This window comes from Podarcis liolepis (genome assembly GCF_965112155.1).
Source record: "Podarcis liolepis genome assembly, chromosome: 15".
NCBI lineage: Eukaryota > Metazoa > Chordata > Lepidosauria > Squamata > Lacertidae > Podarcis > Podarcis liolepis.
In genome coordinates this window covers 28,371,445-28,390,250 of record NC_139566.1, presented here as the reverse complement: position 1 = coordinate 28,390,250, position 18,806 = coordinate 28,371,445, and the positions used below count along the sequence as shown (strand labels likewise).

General features: G+C 50.2%; 2 protein-coding genes across 2 annotated transcripts in view; one reads left to right on the top strand and one right to left on the bottom strand.

The window, feature by feature from the left end:
- GGT1 (gamma-glutamyltransferase 1) overlaps positions 1–2,586 on the bottom strand; it is a 33,700-nt gene extending 31,114 nt beyond the window's left edge. The window contains exon 1 of the mRNA XM_083478703.1: positions 2,360–2,586. The gene's annotated coding sequence lies outside the window, so the exon portion shown is untranslated. The remainder of the gene's footprint in view (positions 1–2,359) is intronic.
- A 4,026-nt stretch (positions 2,587–6,612) lies between these two features.
- On the top strand, positions 6,613–18,686 carry LRRC75B (leucine rich repeat containing 75B). The gene is made up of 4 exons (XM_083478815.1): positions 6,613–7,971; positions 11,404–11,532; positions 16,072–16,184; positions 17,209–18,686. Exons 1-4 carry the CDS (start codon positions 7,648–7,650, stop codon positions 17,735–17,737), a joined length of 1,095 nt encoding a protein of 364 aa, XP_083334941.1. The 5' UTR covers positions 6,613–7,647; the 3' UTR covers positions 17,738–18,686.
- The last annotated feature ends 120 nt before the right edge of the window (positions 18,687–18,806 follow it).

Sequence of the window (18,806 nt, the reverse complement as noted above, 5' to 3'; positions counted from 1 at the left end):
GCAGGTTCAAGGTGATGCTGTTGAGCAGCAGAGTCATCCTTCTGAAGGAGTCACAAGGCACAGCCTGAAAGACTGATAGCCCACTTCCCACTGGAGAACACGACTTTGATCTCTCATCTGCCCACCTGCATTTGAGCTTTGATCCAAGGCAATGTGCACCCACCAGATATGAGCATATCCTGTTTCAGCCAACCAGGAAGAGCTACATTAAAAGAATAAATTAAAACCATGAGCACAGCAATCCATAGCAGGAAACATTTCAATAAAAAAACCATTATCACTTAAAAGGTAGGTGTTAAAAATCAGCAAGTGGTGGGTTGAATAAACAGGTTTTCAACAGATGTCAAAACATAATTGCTTGTAGTTTTGTTTTCATGATGACAGCCCAGACTCTTGAGAACTGCTGACGGGAACCCTTGTGATGTAAATGGGCACAGCTCATTGTGCAGTGAGCCAAGATGCGGCCCTCTCCACTGTGGCCCCCGAATTCTGCTGGCTCGGGTGCCCCTTTTGTCTTTCAAAGGGCAAGCAAAGCACCATCTCTTTCTGCTAGCCTTTGCAGGAGACGCCTGAGAACATTTGGGCAATGGCAGCTTCTTGGCTTTTTGATCTGATTAACAGGCTATTGTTTCATTCTCCCCAGCAACATTTTATACCACTCTTCTGTTTTGTCACCATGGGATCCGAATCAACATAGCGTGGTTTTATAAACACAATGAAAAATAAAATCGGTGGGCGGGGGAGAACATGAAACTCTTCTGTTGAAAACTTCCCCCACCTTTAAAATCCTTAATATATTGACGTTGGCTACTCCATTTTGGAGACAGCGCCCAAGCAAGAGTCAGGCTAGTGTTTGAGCTAAGCCAGCCAACATTTGGCAGCCAAAATCTGCGTTGGAGATGGGTGCTGGCGGAGACTTCTAAACTTAAGTCTCTTATTTCACATCTTTAAACAAGGGAACTGCTGTGAGGCGAGAGTGCTCCCGGTAGCGTGCAGAGTGCCCTACCCAGAGTGCTATCCAGTGTCGGATTTAGGGCAGTTCCCCTGCACAGGGCGCTGAGCCAAGGGGGCACAGAATTGAGAAGATCCATAACTGAGAAGATTCATTTTGGGGCGCCAAGTTTTGGGCTCACTCATGGTTCCAGACTGCCAACGATTACCAAAGTCCGTCCCTGGTGCTGACTCATTGCAGTCAAACGCCACATGCCAGTGGCCAGAGGGTTTCATGATGGCAGAAAGGGAAGTCCAGCCTGGCTGGAGGAGCTCCGGGGAATTTCTCTCCCCTCCTCCCTCTCCCACCAGAAAGAAGGCTGAGCTCCAACAGCCAGCTGTCCTAGGGAATGCAGGAGCAAGCAGGGGGCTGCTTACCCCCTCCATCGACCCACACCACCAGCCTTTGTTCAGCCAAGAATGCCAGCAAGGCACAATCAGCCTGGCTTTCACTGGTTAAAAATCACCTGCTCACCACTTCTGGTCTGGCCTTGAAGACATGATCTCCTCCTCCCTTCTCCTTAAAACCTCACCCCTCTGCCCTGCCCTCCACCCTCCAACGCCTTGTGGGTTTCTTTAGTTTGCAATTCTCTCTCTCCTCTTTTAATTGATGTGAGCTACTTTGGGAAGAGTAGGGAAGCGGGTGGCGCTGTGGGTTAAACCACAGAGCCTAGGACTTGCTGATCATAAGGTTGGCGGTTCGAATCCCCACGATGGGGTGAGCTCCTGTTGCTCAGTCCCTGCTCCTGCCAACCTAGCAGTTTGAAAGCATGTCAAAGTGCAAGTAGATAAATAGGTACCACTCTGGTGGGAAGGTAAACGGCGTTTCCGTGCGCTGCTCTGGTTTGCCAGAAGCGGCTTAGTCATGCTGGCCACATGACCTGGAAGCTGTACGCTGGCTCCCTTGGCAAATAAAGTGAGATGAGCACCGCAACCCCAGAGTTGGCCACGACTGGACCTAATGGTCAGGGGTCCCTTTACCTTGCTTTGGGAAGCAACCACTCTCTGAAAAGCAGCAAACAAGCACAGGGCTAAAAGGCAGCTCCCATTTCATTTGCTGGGTTAGTGGGGATAGACCTGTCTGCCTGCCTGCCTGCCTGCCTGCCGCGGTTTCCCAGTCCTCAAGAATGAGTGGGAAGAGAAACTCTGGACTAGGCAAGGAAATGGGGAAACTTTCTAAACTGCTGGGAGGAAAGCTGCCCAAGCTGAAACACCTTTAAAATGATGCAGTCGTCTATGTGGTGGAAAGAAAAAACAACGAAAGCATGAATCACTGTCTAAGCTCCACCTGCATCGAAACAAGGTGGTTAGACAAAAAATAATAATCTGGCGACCAACATGATAAAAATGCAATGTGTCTGTGACTCACCTGCTCACCAGCTTACGTTGCTCCCATTTGTGGTGGTCTCCACCTTAAGAATGTCAGACGACATCCAAATTCTTTGTCAGAAACAATGAATGTGTCCGTGAAACTTTGGTTTCTAGACACGTTGGTACAAACAGTTTGCTTGCTCTGCAAGGAGTCCTCAACACAAAACTTCCTAAGATGTGAACCAGGATGTCAAGCTTCGGTGTCAAGCTCTTTGAACAAACCGGCATCAATTCCGTGTCGTGTGTGTAAATGCCTTCATCTCACACGTCCCAGAAATGCATCCCACTTCTGGCTTTTGCTCCAGCGGGGAGCATTAATTACAGTTTTCCTTTTCAGGAAGCCTCTTCTGTAAGAAGAGCCAATTAAGTGACTTATTAGTGTTTTTCTCAACCACTAATTACAGTCACGCCAGCGCAACGCTATCATTACGGAGGGGATGCAACATTCCTATGAAGCTGGAACTAGGACAGAATGTGAAGACACCGTGGAGCTTGCCGGAGCTGGCATTCGCTTCTAAGGCAAGGCCGACACTTGGACAGCCAAGACTCACCAGCTGGCTGTTTGCATGGCATCCTGTTATTAGGATGAGATGTCCGGTTCCTTTTCCTCAAAGTGCCTCTTGATGAGCACTCCATCAAGGACGCAGAGGGGGCTGCAAGAAATGCTTTCAAGGGCAGGGCTGCCCATGTGCCAGGGATGAAGGATGGGCAGATTGCACCATGAACCAATTTCACCAATTATATTCAGACCCCACCCCTTTCTTTCTCCCAAGAGAAAAAAACCAAGGAGCAAAAACTAAAGGCAACTTAAAACGCAAAAGTAGGTTGATGGAAGAACACCCCCCCCCCCGGCTTCACAGACCCCTTTCCCCTGCAGCCTGGCTGGCCACTGTTGATATTGAATTAATTTATTTTTTATTTATATACAGTGGTACCTCAGGTTAAAGGGACGCGGGTGGTGTTGTGGGTTAAACCACCGAGCCTAGGACTTGCCGATCAGAAGGTCGGCGGTTCGAATCCCCACGACAGGGTGAGCTCCCGTTGCTCGGTCCCTGCTCCTGCCAACCTAAGAGTTCAACAACATGTCAAAGTGCAAGTAGATAAATAGGTACCACTCCGGCGGGAAGGTAAACGGCGTTTCTGTGCGCTGCTCTGGTTCGCCAGAAGCGGCTTAGTCATGCTGGCCACATGACCCGGAAGCTGTACACCGGCTCCCTCGGCCAATAAAGCGAGAAGAGCGCCGCAACCCCAGAGTCAGTCACGACGGGACCTAATGGTCAGGGGTCCCTTTACCTTTTACCTCAGGTTACAGATGCTTCAGGTTACAGACTCCGCTAACCCAGAAATAGTACCTTGGGTTAAGAACTTTGCTTCAGGATGAGAACAGAAATCGCACGGTGGCGGTGTGGCAGCAGTGGAAGGCCCCATTAGCTAAAGTGGTGCTTCGGGTTAAGAACAGTTCCAGGTTAAGAACGGACCTCCAGAACAAATTAAGTTCTTAACCCAAGGTACCACTGTACGAAAGGTCTCAGGGTGCTGCAGTTGAGGGCTTTACCATTGCTTTAATGCTTATGCATTTATTCAAATCAGAGGATAAGTATCAACCAGTTCTTATTTTCTGTCTTAATGCCCCATCTTTTCTTTCAAAAGTAAACCACAAAGTAAGTTCCTGTCAATTTCCAAATTTCACATAAAATTCCAACACATCGTAATTTTTTCCGTTGTTCTATTGACTTCCCACCCCATTTTCTATGGTGTTTCCCCCCTACCGCACCCCTTTCTCCTCAAATAATTTATTGGGGCGGTGGCGAAGAGAGCCAGTGTGGTGTAGTGGTTAAGAACAGTAGATTCGTAATCTGGGGAACCAGGTTCGCTTCCCCGCTCCTCCACATGCAGCTGCTGGGTGACCTTGGGCCAGTCACACTTCTCTGAAGTCTCTCAGCCCCACTCACCTCACAGAGTGTTTGTTGTGGGGGAGGAAGGGAAAGGAGAATGTTAGCCGCTTTGAGACTCCTTCGGGTAGTGATAAAGCGGGATATCAAATCCAAACTCCTCTTCTTCTTCTTGGAGTTGGTTCCTATGGCCCTCCAAATTGACCACCACCACAACCCATCATTAATGTGGCCCCTTGAATGACGCACTTTGGCCCTTTCACAGCATATGAAGGTGTTTTTCTACACCCCCCCCCACACCTGACTAAAAACAGAATAGCCTGAAAGCAGATCAGGCCCAAAAAGGGAAAAAGGCAGGGAAACCTTCAGGCAGGATACATGCCCTACAGCCATCTGCCTTCCTGCAGTTTCCTGAAGCTGATATACAGGAGCATTGCTGCGTCCAACGGCCCTGGCGCCATTGCCTCAGCCCTCCTCTGACGTCACAGCCCTCTCACTGGCAATACGGCTTCGCGATCTGCTTTTGCAGAACAGGTGACACCTCTGCGCCTTCTGGTAGTGCCAGACAGCAGCCAAGCAAAAAAACGGGAGCTCTTTTGCTTCATGACTCTGCAACTGGAGGTTGATTCACAACCTGCAGGGTGTGGCCTGAATTGAAGGCATTTGCAGCAGCACAGCCCTTGAAGGTGCTTCATAATAGCATCACAGGCAAGTTCCATGTGGACTAGCACCACTAACAGGAGAAGCAAGCGTCTCTGACTAGATCCTCCTGCACAACAATAGCAGATCTGCAGCCCTGTCTCCGCTGCAGGGGAGAAGCAGGCAGTCAGGAAGGAAACCAAAGGCAGCCCAAGGTTTCTTGAGCATGTGGAGACACCCTCTGGCCTCCAGGGCTTGGTGCAATTAGAGGGCTCAGAAGCAGTGTGTGAGCTTAGCCTTAGCAGGTGGAAGGTCTCAGGGTCAGTCCCCAATGTCTCCTGCTTTAAAGACCCCTGTTTGCCAGAGAGAAAGAGGACATTGTGCTGAGATTAAAGGGGCTGACTCCTCAGCAAGCAGCTCAGCTTTCTTAGACTGCTCCCCACCACCAGCTCTTTTCTTCTTCTTCTTCTTCTTCTTCTTCTTCTTCTTCTTCTTCGCCTCAAAGCTAAAAACTGTTGTTGGGAGGAGGGGCTCAGTACACCCTAGGCAGCAAATGAAAGCTGGTAAGGTAAAGGTAAAGGGACCCCTGACCGTTAGGTCCAGTCGTGGCCGACTCTGGGGTTGCGGCGCTCATCTCGCTTTATTGGCCGAGGGAGTCTGTGTACAGCTTCCGGGTCATGTGGCCAGCATGACTAAGCCGCTTCTGGCAAACCAGTTTAACCCACAGCGCCACCCGCGTCTCAATGAAAGCTGGACCACTGTCAAAATAGAGAGATTTGAGAAGCGATGGTCCCCCACAAAACTGCATTGGGAGCAGACCTGGTGCTTGCTAACTTGTTCAGAAGTGTCCTGGAGTTCGGAATGAGCTGGCCAAGTTTGCAAACGAAGCCCAAACGTTCAGGGTGGTGAAAAGAGAAAAGATGCGAAGATCCCCGGAAAAGCATCTCTCCAAACTGGCCGAACGGGTATTAAAAAAACGGCAAATGCATTTCAATACTACGAGGGAGCTATAGGTAGCAATGCTTCTGAATACTAGATCTTGGAGACCACTGGAGGGGAGAGTGCAGGATGCTGAAATAGACCCCTTTGGCCTGATCCAGAAGGCTCTTCTGATGTTAATATCAAAAGGGCTGTCACATGGAAGATGGAGCAAACTTGTTTCCTACTGTAGGACCGAAACCGACGGATTCAAGTTACACGAAAGGAGATTCCAACTAAACGTTAGGAAGGACTTTCTGACAGTAAGATCTGTTTAACAGAGGAACAGACTACCTCAGAATGTAGTGGACTGGCTCTCTCCTTCATTGGATGTCCTGTTAAACAGAGATGGGATGGCCATCTGCCAGAGTATATTTAGTTGCGATTCCTGCATTGCAAGGGGGTTGGTCTAGATGACCCTTGGGACCCCTTCCAACTCTACAATTCTGTAAGAAAGAAGGAAGTGCAAAATATCGTCACTTCCCAAGTATTTATCAGGGTCTGAGTGCTCACACCTCTTTTGCAGAGTTCACATGTTGGTATCAAGAGGCCAGCCCAATTTCCCCGCCCCTTTACTCTGGGGAAGCGAGAGGACCCAATATTGAAAAAAACAGCAGGCTTGTTTGCGATATGTTTGCAACTGTTGACAGCATCAATCCCCCTTCTGGAAGCCCTCCAGGATCAGGTGGGAAACGGTGCGTTGACTTCCGCTTTAACACAGTGTTGTTGTTGTTTTTCAATTTTTTTTATTAAGTTTCACAAAATTATACACAAACAAAACACACACAGAGACAAACATAAATCATATCCTTATTAAAATTACACTTATTGACATTGTTAAGTGACTTCCTCGCTTCCCCTTGGCTGAATTTCCATGCATATCTTTATAACAGCTTTCCAAATCATAATTCTTATAAACTTAACTTAGTCCATTAACATCCTTATATCTTTTCAATTCGAGATTGTACATGTTAAACATCCCTTAACATATAAATTCCTAAGCCAATCTGTTGCCTGCAAGCTATTTCCAATTGGTTTAACTTAACAAATTTAGCTAAGTAATCGTTAAATTTTGTCCATTCTTCCTGGTACTCGTCCTCCTTCTGGTCGCAGACTCTTCCGGTTAGGTCGGCTAGATCCAAACAAAATCCATCATCACGCCGTGTTGTTGTTGTTGCTTTGCTACGTGAAAAGTTCCCAAATCGGGCATGGAAAAAGGAAGGTGTGATGATGATCGCCTTGGGATCGGGGCCTGGCAAGGTTTCAGGCGGGTGGGAGGGCGCGTTATATGCGCTGGAGAAGCAGACCGAGAAACGGGGGTGGGAGAAGGAACGTCCCCCCCCCCCCTTCCCAGGCAGGAGGGGTTTCCAAAAGACTAGGCAGAAGCGGAAGGCAAAGTCCCGACGGAACAAGCGGGGGACCGGGCAGGTAGCAAACGGCTGGAGCCCGACGGGGAAGGAAGGAAGGGGGTGCGCCGAACAGAGGCTCCCCCCGCTCGCCTGCCTTGTCGGACGCCACTTAGACTCGGATCCCTCCCCGCCGCGCGCACGTGCCGCCGAAAGAGAGCCGCATCTCGCAGGCGGGGCGGGAGCGCGCCGGAGCTCCAGAGGGACCGCGCCGGGCTGGAGAGACGCCGCCGCCGCCCGCCCGGCACTGCGGCGCCGGCAGCAGCACCAGGAATGTAAAGAGACCCCCCCCCAAACCAACAGGCACCCCTCGATCACGCCGGGACCCCGCTCGGCCAGGCCCTGCCCGCGGAGCCGAGCCCCGGGCGGCGATGGGCTCGCGGCTGGGGCGGCAGAGCAGCCTGGAGGAAGAGGCGGCGGCTGCAGGGGAGCCGCCCCGGTCCAAGAAGCAGCAGCAGCAACAGAAGCAGGGCTGCCGGGGCCCGAAGGAGCCCCCGCTCCCGCTGCCGCGGCGCCGCCCGGGCTTCCCGCTGGCCTCGCGGCTGCTGAGCTCCGAGAAGCTGCCGGGGGTGCTGCGGAAGAGCAGCCCGGCGCCCCCCTACGTACGCCGGGTGGGCTGGATCCGCGACATCCAGGCGGCCCTCCGCCAGCGCCGCCGCGACCAGGCGACGCGCACCCTCCGCCTTCTCCGCAAGGTAAACACGGCCCGACGGGGCGGGACGGGGCCGCGTCCTCGACGGAGCTCCCAGGGCCGCCGTTTTGCTCTTTTCAAGCGTCGCGCGAAGCTTTCGAGATTTGCCGGCAGACGGCTGCTCGAGGGGCACCGGGCCGGGCCGGGGAAGCTCGACGGACTCGGCGCCGTCATGCTGGGCGGCTAAGGGGCGGCAGCACCGACGTGCAAGGCTTTGTTCCCTGCTCAGGGCGTGGCTAGCAAGGGGGCGTGCCGGGCTTGGGGCCAGGCGAGCCCCGCAGGGACGCGACGCCCCGCCGGGTGTCCCCTGGCCAGGATCCGGCGGCGCGTCCGAGTCCCCGAGCTGGTGCCCGGCGCGGGGCAGAAGCCTTGCCCAGCGGGCATCGTCGCGAGTTGCCCGAGGTGCCTCCTGCCCTTGCCGCGGCCTCCAAGGTCGCCCGAGGGTCCTCGGTGGAGGGAGGCGAGGAGTTTGCGCCACGCCGTCGGGGATTCCGGGCGGTGTAACGTCGCTGCCGCGAGTCATCTCCGTGCCCCGCCCACCCCTTTATGGTTCTTTCATAGCTGGCTGGCGCTGTAGGAAGATGCACGCTCTCGGCTGAAACTAAGGACGTTTTGAAATAAAAGCAGAATTTTTAAAAGTGGGAAATAACCAAGCAGCAATCTCAGAGTGGTTCTGGCTGGGGGCTGAAGGGAGTTGTACTCCAAAAGTCCTGGAAAGCACCAGGTTGTGGGGAATAAGTGTTTTAGATCCGACACCCACGGTGAGTTGGAGAACAAGAGATCCTAAGAGGATGATTGGCATTTTCACACTCCTCTCTCCATTTACACGGGGGTTACATTCTGAGGCACCTCGTGTTTAAGGGAAAATGCATATATTGGGAACACCATTAAAAAAGTCTGCAACACCCTCTAAATCTCTGGAAACCCTAAAAAAAAAAAACCAAAATCGCTCCCTCCAAATCTCCTTGCTAAAACTCCAAGTCTGCACAGGCCTCAAAGGTCAATACAAAGGTTCATAGGATTGCTAGACACTATTTTCATGCCGTTTTTGTGCTTTTTAGGGCCTTTTTTCTCCTTTCCGTGCCACTGCTGGATTCTCAGTTGCATGCTCGCATGGTTGTGTGTACTTCGAACACACGTAAATGGGGAATTGCCTGTACTATCGTCATTAGCCTCATCAGTATTAAATTTACCACATTTTCCCGTCTATAAGACTCCCCCACGTATAAGACGCCCCCGAATTTTTGACACTATTTTTTAGGAAAAAGCCCTAGTCTTATACACCGAAAAATACGGTATATTCCCTCCTCCTCTTCCCAATAAACCCCTGGCCAGCAAACAATAATTTATACAATTTTTTAAAAATGAAAGCACCATTACTTCATTAAATATATACAAATCATTGTAGTTGATTAAGACTGCAGTTCTGGTTATATACTTGGAAGGAAGTATATACTCTTAACCCTTAACTCAGCTGGGCTTCCTTGTCTCCTCCACCTCCAATGCTCTACAGGTAAAGGTAAAGGGACATCTGACCGTTAAGTCCACTTTGCAAACCTAGCGAGACCATCTTATTGTACCTCTTGGCTTTCTTCCAAAGTAAACCCAAGTAGCTTGTGCAACATAAACACAGGACAAGGGGAAAGAAAGAACCCACCATCCCTTTTAAAAAAAAAGGCAGAGGAGGAGCTGTAAGTCTTTCATACATGTCAGCTTAACTCTTTGCAAAGGAATAAAAAAAGTAAAATAGCCAGCATTTTATCCTATTCGTGGTAAAATCAAGGCAATGCTTCAATTGTGTTTCAGAATTTGGAATCCTTTATCTTTCGCCTGAATTTTTCCCCTCTTTTCCCCACCCCTCTTACATGTGAGGGAGGGATCCTTCCAGGTTTGGTGGACGTCCCTGCCGTTTGAAAGAGAAGCATTTTGGGGAGGGGTTTGGGGGGGGGATTCCTCTGGATGGAGGTTTAGGGGCCCGTCTGGCTGCCAGCCAATCAGTAGTGGGCAGGCAGATTAATAATAATAATAATAATAATAAATTTTATTTATACCCCACCCTCCCTGGCCAGAGCCAGGCTCAGGGTGGCTAACACCAGTAAAATCACAGTAAAAACATAATGGGGGGGGGGGGGAACCAATTTAAAATACAGGTTAAAATGCAATTTAAAATGCAGCCTCATTTTAAAAGTAGCCCATAGATCAAAACCATAAGGGGGGGGGCGACATAAGGGTCAGACTGAGTCCAAATTTAAAGGTCCGTCCAGCATTTTTTTTGGGGGGGGGAGGACAGGCTGAGATGTAGCTCCAGCCAGGTTGTGCATCAACCTTTGGGTGAGCAATCCTGGCTAAAATGTGGGGGTGCAAACGCCCTGAGGTTGGGTTCATGGGAGTTGTTCTGCCAAAAGTGGTAGAACAAAAAGAGCCTGCAGACTGTCTCGCCAGAGTGGTGCATGCTCTGGTTATCTCTTGCTTGGACTACTGCAATGCGCTCTACGTGGGGCTATCTTTGAAGGTGACCCGGAAACTACAACTAATCCAGAATGCGGCAGCTAGACTGGTGAGTGGGGGCGGCCACCGAGACCACATAACACCGGTCTTCAAAGATCTACATTGGCTCCCAGTACGTTTCCGAGCACAATTCAAAGTGTTGGTGTTGACCTTTAAAGCCCTAAACGGCCTCAACCCAGTATGCCTGAAGGAGTGTCTCCACCCCCATCGTTCTGCCCGGACACTGAGGTCCAGCTCCAAGGGCCTTCTGGTAGTTCCCTCACTGCAAGAAGAAAAGCTACAGGGAACTAGGCAGAGGGCCTTCTCGGTAGTGGCGCCCGCCCTGTGGAACGCCCTTCCAGCAGATGTCAAAGCGATAAACAACTACCTGACATTCAGAAGACATCTTAAGGCAGGGAAGTTTTTAATGTGTGACATTTTAGTGTATTTTTGGTCTTTGTGGAAGCTGCCCAGAGTGGCTGGGGAAACCCAGCCAGATGGGCGGGGTACAAATAATAAATTATTATTATAAAGATGGAGGGCATCCTTCTCCCAGTTTTAACCTGACTTGGTGGCTTAAGGCTCCTTTCCCATTGCGGCGCTTGAGCTTCATCCAGCCTTTCAGCATCCAATTGATTCCCACCTCATACTGAAACAGAACCAAATTCCTCTTTAATGGATGGTTGTCTGCCTCAGTTGTTGGTCTTGGGTCCCCATGTTTATTTTTAAGGGAAGTCGCCAGCTATCCTTCAAGTGCTCCGTCAGGGACTGATTTTGCCAGGGAACCCTTCCTTGGGAAAGGAGCAGAGTATTTCGCCCAGGAGGCTGTGATTCTGCTCCCCTCCTCTATAGAAGCCCCCCCCCCCCGCTGCAGCATCTCACACCCCCCCCTCCACAACCTTGCCCAGATTCTGATCCCTCAATTCCATCTTCTGGCTTTTCCCTGCAGGACCTTGGCTTAGAAGGGACATTCCTCAGTGAAGTTCTCTACAAGAACGCAGCCTTCCTCAACCTTGTGGATCCCATCTCCCACGATCTCCTGATGAGCCTTGCCAGAGACCTTCAGTGCCCCAAAAAGGTGAGCCCATTATGGGGTGTGCATGTTTTGCTAGTTGGGCAGTAGGTGCCTGGAAGTTTCTTCTCCTAGGGTCCCTCTCTCAGGAAATACATTCATTCATTCATTCATTCATTCATTTATTTATACATACCCCGCCCATCTGGCTGAGTTTCCCAAGCCACTCTGGGCAGCTCCCAATCAAGTGTTAAAAACAGTACAGCGTTAAATATTAAAAACTTCCCTGAAGGGCTGCCTTCAGATGTCTTTTAAAAATAGGATAGCTGCTTATTTCCTTCACATCTGAAGGGAGGGTGTTCCACAGGGCGGGCGCCACTACCAAGAAGGCCCTCTGCCTGGTTCCCTGTAACCTCACTTCTCGCAATGAGGGAACTGCCAGAAGGCCCTGAGAGCTGGAGCTCAGGGTCTGGGCTGAACGATGGGGGTGGAGACACTCCTTTAGGTATACAGGACTGAGGCCGTTTAGGGCTTTAAAGGTCAGCACCAACACTTTGAATTGTGCTCGGAAACGTACTGGGAGCCAATGCAGATCTCTCAGAACCGGTGTTATGTGGTCCCGGCGGCCACTCCCAGTCACCTGTCTAGCTGCCGCATTCTGGATTAATTGCAGTTTCCGGGTCACCTTCAAAGGTAGCCCCACGTAGAGTGCATTGCAGTAGTCCAAGCGGGAGATAACTAGAGCATGCACCACTCTGGCGAGACAGTCCGCGGGCAGGTAGGGTCTCAGCCTGCGTACCAGGTGGAGCTGGTAGACAGCTGCCCTGGACACAGAATTAACCTACACCTCCATGGACAGCTGTGAGTCCAAAATGACTCCCAGGCTGCGCACCTGGTCCTTCAGGGGCACAGTTACCCCATTCAGGACCAGGGAATCCCTCACACCCACCCGCCCCCTGTCCCCCAAAAACAGTACTTCTGTCTTGTCAGGATTCAACCTCAATCTGTTAGCCGCCATCCATCCTACAAGCCTCTCCCCAAAGCACTCACAGATGTCGGCAGGGTTTCCGGGGCAGCGCAGTCTAAACCAGCCAAGGTCAAATGCAGGGAATCAAACAAGGACAGGCTGCCATCCGAGGTTGATATCATAGAAGCTCAGGCAAGGAAGAAGCGAGGAGCCAGAGACCTGTGTTGTTTCCAGCAACTGGGAGGAAGAAGAGGGAGGCTTTATATAGGCCACAGCTGCTGGTGATAAAGGTGTTTCTGGGTTGCTTACTCACAAGGAGCTCCCTCACTCACAAGCGGCGTGATGCCTCTGTATCTGCAGGCATATGCTACGCCATGGGTCTTTGGCTCAAGCCCCATAACGGGGCCGCTGCCAACCATCATTCTGTGGCTGTCCAGGTATCTTTGGAGATATTGGTAGCTCCTCCCCTCCTGATCTGTCCTTATTACAGTTGGTACTCAGAGTAGGGACGCAGGTGGCACTGTGGGTTAAACCACAGAGCCTAGGACTTGCCGATCAGAAGGTCGGCGGTTCGAATCCCCGCGATGGGGTGATCTCCCGTTGCTCGGTCCCTGCTCCTGCCAACCTAGCAGTTCAAAAGCACGTCAAAGTGCAAGTAGCTAAATAGGTACCGCTCCTATGAAGCTGGAACTAGGACAGAATGTGAAGACACCGTGGAGCTTGCCGGAGCTGGCATTCGCTTCTAAGGCAAGGCCGACACTTGGACAGCCAAGACTCACCAGCTGGCTGTTTGCATGGCATCCTGTTATTAGGATGAGATGTCCGGTTCCTTTTCCTCAAAGTGCCTCTTGATGAGCACTCCATCAAGGACGCAGAGGGGGCTGCAAGAAATGCTTTCAAGGGCAGGGCTGCCCATGTGCCAGGGATGAAGGATGGGCAGCTTGCACCATGAACCAATTTCACCAATTATATTCAGACCCCACCCCTTTCTTTCTCCCAAGAGAAAAAAACCAAGGAGCAAAAACTAAAGGCAACTTAAAACGCAAAAGTAGGTTGATGGAAGAACACCCCCCCCCGACTTCACAGACCCCTTTCCCCTGCAGCCTGGCTGGCCACTGTTGATATTTAATTAATTTATTTTTTATTTATATACAGTGGTACCTCAGGTTAAAGGGACGCGGGTGGTGTTGTGGGTTAAACCACAGAGCCTAGGACTTGCCGATCAGAAGGTCGGCGGTTCGAAACCCCACGACGGGGTGAGCTCCCGTTGCTCGGTCCCTGCTCCTGCCAACCTAAGTTCAAAAGCACATCAAAGTGCAAGTAGATAAATAGGTACCGCTCCAGCGGGAAGGTAAACGGCGTTTCTGCGCGCTGCTCTGGTTCGCCAGATGCGGCTTAGTCATGCTGGCCACATGACCCAGAAGCTGTACGCCGGCTCCCTCGGCCAATAAAGTGAGATGAGCGTCGCAACCCCAGAGTTGGCCACGACTGGACCTAATGGTCAGGGGTCCCTTTACCTTTACTTACTCAGAGGTAGACTGCTCCTGAACTTGGAGGCTTTAAAAAAAAAAAAGCTATCATGGCAGAGAGTCTCCTCTGGGCATTTGCATCAGCTCAGGATGTAATGTGTTGAGTCAAGCACTGCAGGATGGTGGTGAGGTTTTGGAATTGGGGAAGGGGCTCCCTCGGGGGAGGCTCCGTGTCCAGTACCTTGGCACTGAACAACCCCAAAAATGCAGAAGAAAGAACATCACGCACAAACACACCCCTGCAAAAAACAAAAAGAGAGTAAGCACTCTGAAGTTGCAGACAGCCACTCCCTTGCCTTTTCAGAGCAAACAGGGCCACATCTGATGCAGCTGAGCTAGGCTTGTGCAGGGAGAAGTTGTTGTCATGGGGGTGGGGGGACGGGAGAGGAAAAGGCCAGCCAGCCTCAGAGATTATTCTGCCTCAACATCACTTGAGGGCCTTTGCAGATTTGTTTCTATATATATATATATATATATATATATATATATATATATATATATATATATGACATTTATTAAAGTTTCAAAGAAAAAATTACATAAATAAAAAGAGAAAAGGAGAAAATAAAATAATAAAAATAAAAATACAAAATACAGAAAAAAGATAATAAACATTTAAAAAGAAAAAACACATCAGTCTTTCCGTACCTTACATTTCATTTCCTTACTTCCCTGACCTCCTCACACCTCCCTTTTTTGTATTCCAGTTCTGTTAATTAATTCAGCAATTCCTTTCCCTCTTTGTTTTTATCTTAATCCTTTAACTTAATAAATTATAACTTTGAATTTTCATCTATTAACAATCCATTTTTACATACACCTTAGTAACATTGCTGCTAAAACCACTTAACTTCATTCAGACATCATTCTAACATTCATTAATTTTGCAATATTTCTGTAAATAGTCTTTAAATTTCTTCCAATCTTCTTCCACCAACTCTTCTCCCTGGTCTCGGATTCTGCCAGTCATTTCCGCCAGTTCCATATAGTCCACAGATTTATGCCTTTATTTATTTATTTATCGGGAAGTTTTTAATGTTTGGTGTTTCATTATGTTTTTATGTGTGTTGGAAGCTGTCTAGAGTGGTTGGAGCAACCCAGCTAGATGGGCACGATATTATTATTATTATTATTATTATTATTATTATTATTATTATTATTACAGTGGTATCTCGGGTTACAGATGCTTCAGGTTACGGACGCCACTAACCCAGAAATAGTACCTCGGGTTAAGAACTTTGCTTCAGGATGAGAACAGAAATCGTGTGGCAGCAGCAGGAGGCCTCATTAGCTAAAGTGGTACCTCAGGTTAAGAACAGTTTCAGATTAAGAATGGACCTCCAGAACGAATTAAGTCCTTAACCCGAGGGTACCACTGTATTATTATTACATCCTTTATCTGAACATCCCAGCATGGTGTACAACATTTAAAACATAATTTACATGGCGTAATAATAATAATAACAAAATAAAACAACCACGGGAAGAAAAACCATAACAGCAGTTTCCCACAATTTTATAAGGCCATAGATTGTTCATTGGCCGAAGGCCTGGGTAAAAAGGGAGCCTCTCTGGCCTGGCTGATAGAGGAGTTGCAGCAAAGGCATCCATAAAATTCCTCTGGGTTCCAGCTCTCCTCTCTTCAGAGCAGCCCTCACATGGTGAGCTGCGGTTGCAGAGTCTACCCTGGATGGCCGGATTCGGTATTCTTCCAGGGACATGAAAATCCGAGGAAGCCATGTAGGCCCAGGAAAAGACTCCAAAAACCAGTCTTAATAAGGATCGAGCGAAGGGATGCGAAGCTTGCCACAGTTCTGTGACATTTGGAAAGAAAGTGCCCAGCTGCGGCTTTTGGAGGTCTGGTTTGCAGAACAACAACACGGCTGCTTTTGCTGTTTATTATTTCACAGCGGTCTTATTCTTCCCCTTTGAGCTGGCTCTGCTGACGCCTGAGCACCAGGACAGGATGTTTTGGGGGAAATGGATCTGCATTGATCTGCAGGAAACGAAACGCTAGAGCTGTGGCGCAGGAGGGGGGGTGGGCACTGCACAAACGGAGGAGACCAGTGCCTGAGTCCCTGCCAATGACTTCAGGTCTTCTGCTTTCAGGAATACGACCCCTGGAAGTCCTCAGACCGGATCTGCCGGCAGCTGATTTACCACTTGACTCCTCATTCCAAGTGGCACCGGCAAGGCCTGCCCCGGCGGAGGTCCCAGGCCAGGTGAGGGATGAGGATTGGGCTGGAGTCGGGGGTGGGGAGTCTGGGTGCAGATTTCAGGCAAGGAATCTCTTCCTGGAGATTAAACATCCCCTAAGTTTGCTCATGAAAGGGGTGTGCCCTTAAGGACCAGACCTGTCAGACACAGCATGACCAACCCATGTTTTGAAGGTCTTTGTTGTTGTTGTCGTTTAGTCATGTCCGACTTTTCGTGATCCCGTGGACCACAGCATGCCAGGCACGCCTCTCTTCCACTGCCTCTTGCAGTTTGGTCACTCATGCTGGTAGCTTCGAGAACACTGTCCAACCATCTCATCCTCTGTCGTCCCCTTCTCCTTGTGCCCTCCATCTTTCCCAACATCAGGGTCTTTTCCAGGGAGTCTTCTCTTCTCATGAGGTGGCCAAAGTATTGGAGCCTCAGCTTCAGGATCTGTCCTTCCAGTGAGCACTCAGGGCTGATTTCCTTCAGAATGGAGAGGTTTGATCTTCTTGCAGTCCATGGGACTCTCAAGAGTCTCCTCCAGCACCATAATTCAAAAGCATAAATTCTTCGGCGATCAGTCTTCTTTATGGTCCAGCTTTCACTTCCATACATCACTACTGGGGAAACCATAGCTTTAACTATACGGACCTTTGTTGGCAAGGTGATGTCTCTGCTTTTTAAGATGCTGTCTAGGTTTGTCATTGCTTTTCTCCCAAGAAGCAGGTGTCTTTTAATTTTGTGGCTGCTGGATCATGGAGCCCAAGAAAGTAAAATCTCTCACTGCCTCCATTTCTTCCCCTTCTATTTGCCAGGAGGTGATGGTCTTTAGACCAGCGTTTCTCGACCTGTGGGTCCCCAGATGTTGTTGAACTACAATTCCCATCATGTCTAGCTAGCAAGGCCAGAGCTCAGGGATGATGGGAGTTGTAGTCCAGCAACATCTGGGGATCCACAGGTTGAGAACCGCTGCTTTAGACTCTGTTTTGAAGCTCGCCTCCTTCTAAAAACTGTCTTTTTCTTTCTCTCTCTCTCTCTCTCTCTTAGTCTGAAAAACAGCTTGCAAAAGAAGCTGAGCCCGGACACAATGGATCTATCAGGGATCCCCCTTTCCATGAGAGACATCCACCGCCTGGCTTACTACCTGCAGAACAATGGTGAGGACTTGAGCACTGTGGACTTGAGCTTCACCGACCTGACGGACGAGATGATGCACCTCTTGCTGCCTTTCCTGTGGCCACTGCCCAACCTCACTCACCTCTCCCTCAATGGGAACCGCCTGACCCGCGCCACTGTGAAGGACCTCACCGATGCCATGAAGGAGGCGAGCAAGTTCCCCTCCTTGGCGTGGATCGACCTTGGCAACAACGTGGATATCTCGTCCATGCCCCAGCCGCTGCTCGTGGGCTTGCGGAAGCGCCTGGGCCAGCACACCACGCTGCCCACCATTTACGAGGTCCTTGACTGTGAGGCCGAACTCTCCAGCGGAGCAGAGGCCAGCCAGACGGAGGAAGAGGAAGGTGCAGCAGCTGGAAGCAAGTTCCACGACTTCCCTCCGCAGTCCTGCGAAAGGTGATTGGGCGTGCGAGGCCTTCTCTGCAAGATTGAAGCCCTGGCAGCGAGAGTCCCGACCGCAAGAGGTCCTCTTGCCTTTACCAGCAACCCTGCCCAGCTTGGAAGATTTCCAGCCAGGGCCCGTTGCTGCCGTCTGCTCCCCAGAGCAGCTTCCTCCTAACCACTGTTTGCATTACACAGACACGCCCCCACCCAAAGGACTAGTCACTTACCGTGGCCATGAATGCAGACCTAGGAAGAGCGAGCCATCAGGAGGCAGTGGGCAAGGTAGAGATCTTAAAACGAGCAGCACCACAAGTTGTTGGGACAAAGCAGCATCTCCTGCCCCCTCCCTCAGCTTGCAGGTGGGGGCCTGTACCCCAAGTGGTGGTGGGATGGAGGCTGCATCTAAAGGCTGAGCGGCCATGGCTTGCAGACCTTAGAAAGGAGAGGTGGTGGCAGCTGCTGCAAGCCTGGTATTTTGTTTTGGGGTTTTTTTGTTCCAGTCTCCAGACAAAAGGGCAATGGAATGCAACGTTCTACAGAGTGTGCAAGCCAAGGACATGTGACTGTGTTGCAGCGTCAGGATATTTCAAGGCTAAGAATATGTGAGGTAGGGGACTGGGAGTTGCAGCAAAGGCAGAGATGATATCCCTTTTCAGATTCACTTATGGACCAAACTGGAGCAGGGGGAGGAGTCTGATGGGAGCATCTCTGCTGCATGGGCTGTTTGAGATGGAGATACAAATGTGCATGTATTTTTTTTAAAACAAAAACAACATGCAAAAGTTCTGCACCGCTTGCTGCTTGTAAAGGATCACCTGACAATTTTTGAAGCAGTGTTGACAAGGCCCCGCTTCCGATGCCAGCAAGGAAACTGAAGGGAGAGTTGGAAAACCTCCCCTGTGCATTTTTCAGTGTTGACCATTGCTGTATGTGGCGAATGATAATAAATGGTCTTCTTGGAATAAGAGGCAAAAGCATTGCAGTAGGAAGGAGGGAGGTTGCATGCAGACAAATGAAAGGGCTCACGCACAAACCGTATGATGCAGGGAGGGCGAAAGAAAGAAAAAGCAGAGGGAGACATCCCA

Excerpts from the sequence above, each read along its gene's own strand:
- LRRC75B (XM_083478815.1), top strand. The coding sequence starts at position 7,648 with ATGGGCTCGCGGCTGGGGCGGCAGAGCAGCCTGGAGGAAGAGGCGGCG. Across the intron at positions 7,972-11,403 it reads CCCTCCGCCTTCTCCGCAAG|GACCTTGGCTTAGAAGGGAC; the intron begins GTAAACACGGCC and ends TTTTCCCTGCAG. Across the intron at positions 11,533-16,071 it reads ACCTTCAGTGCCCCAAAAAG|GAATACGACCCCTGGAAGTC; the intron begins GTGAGCCCATTA and ends TTCTGCTTTCAG.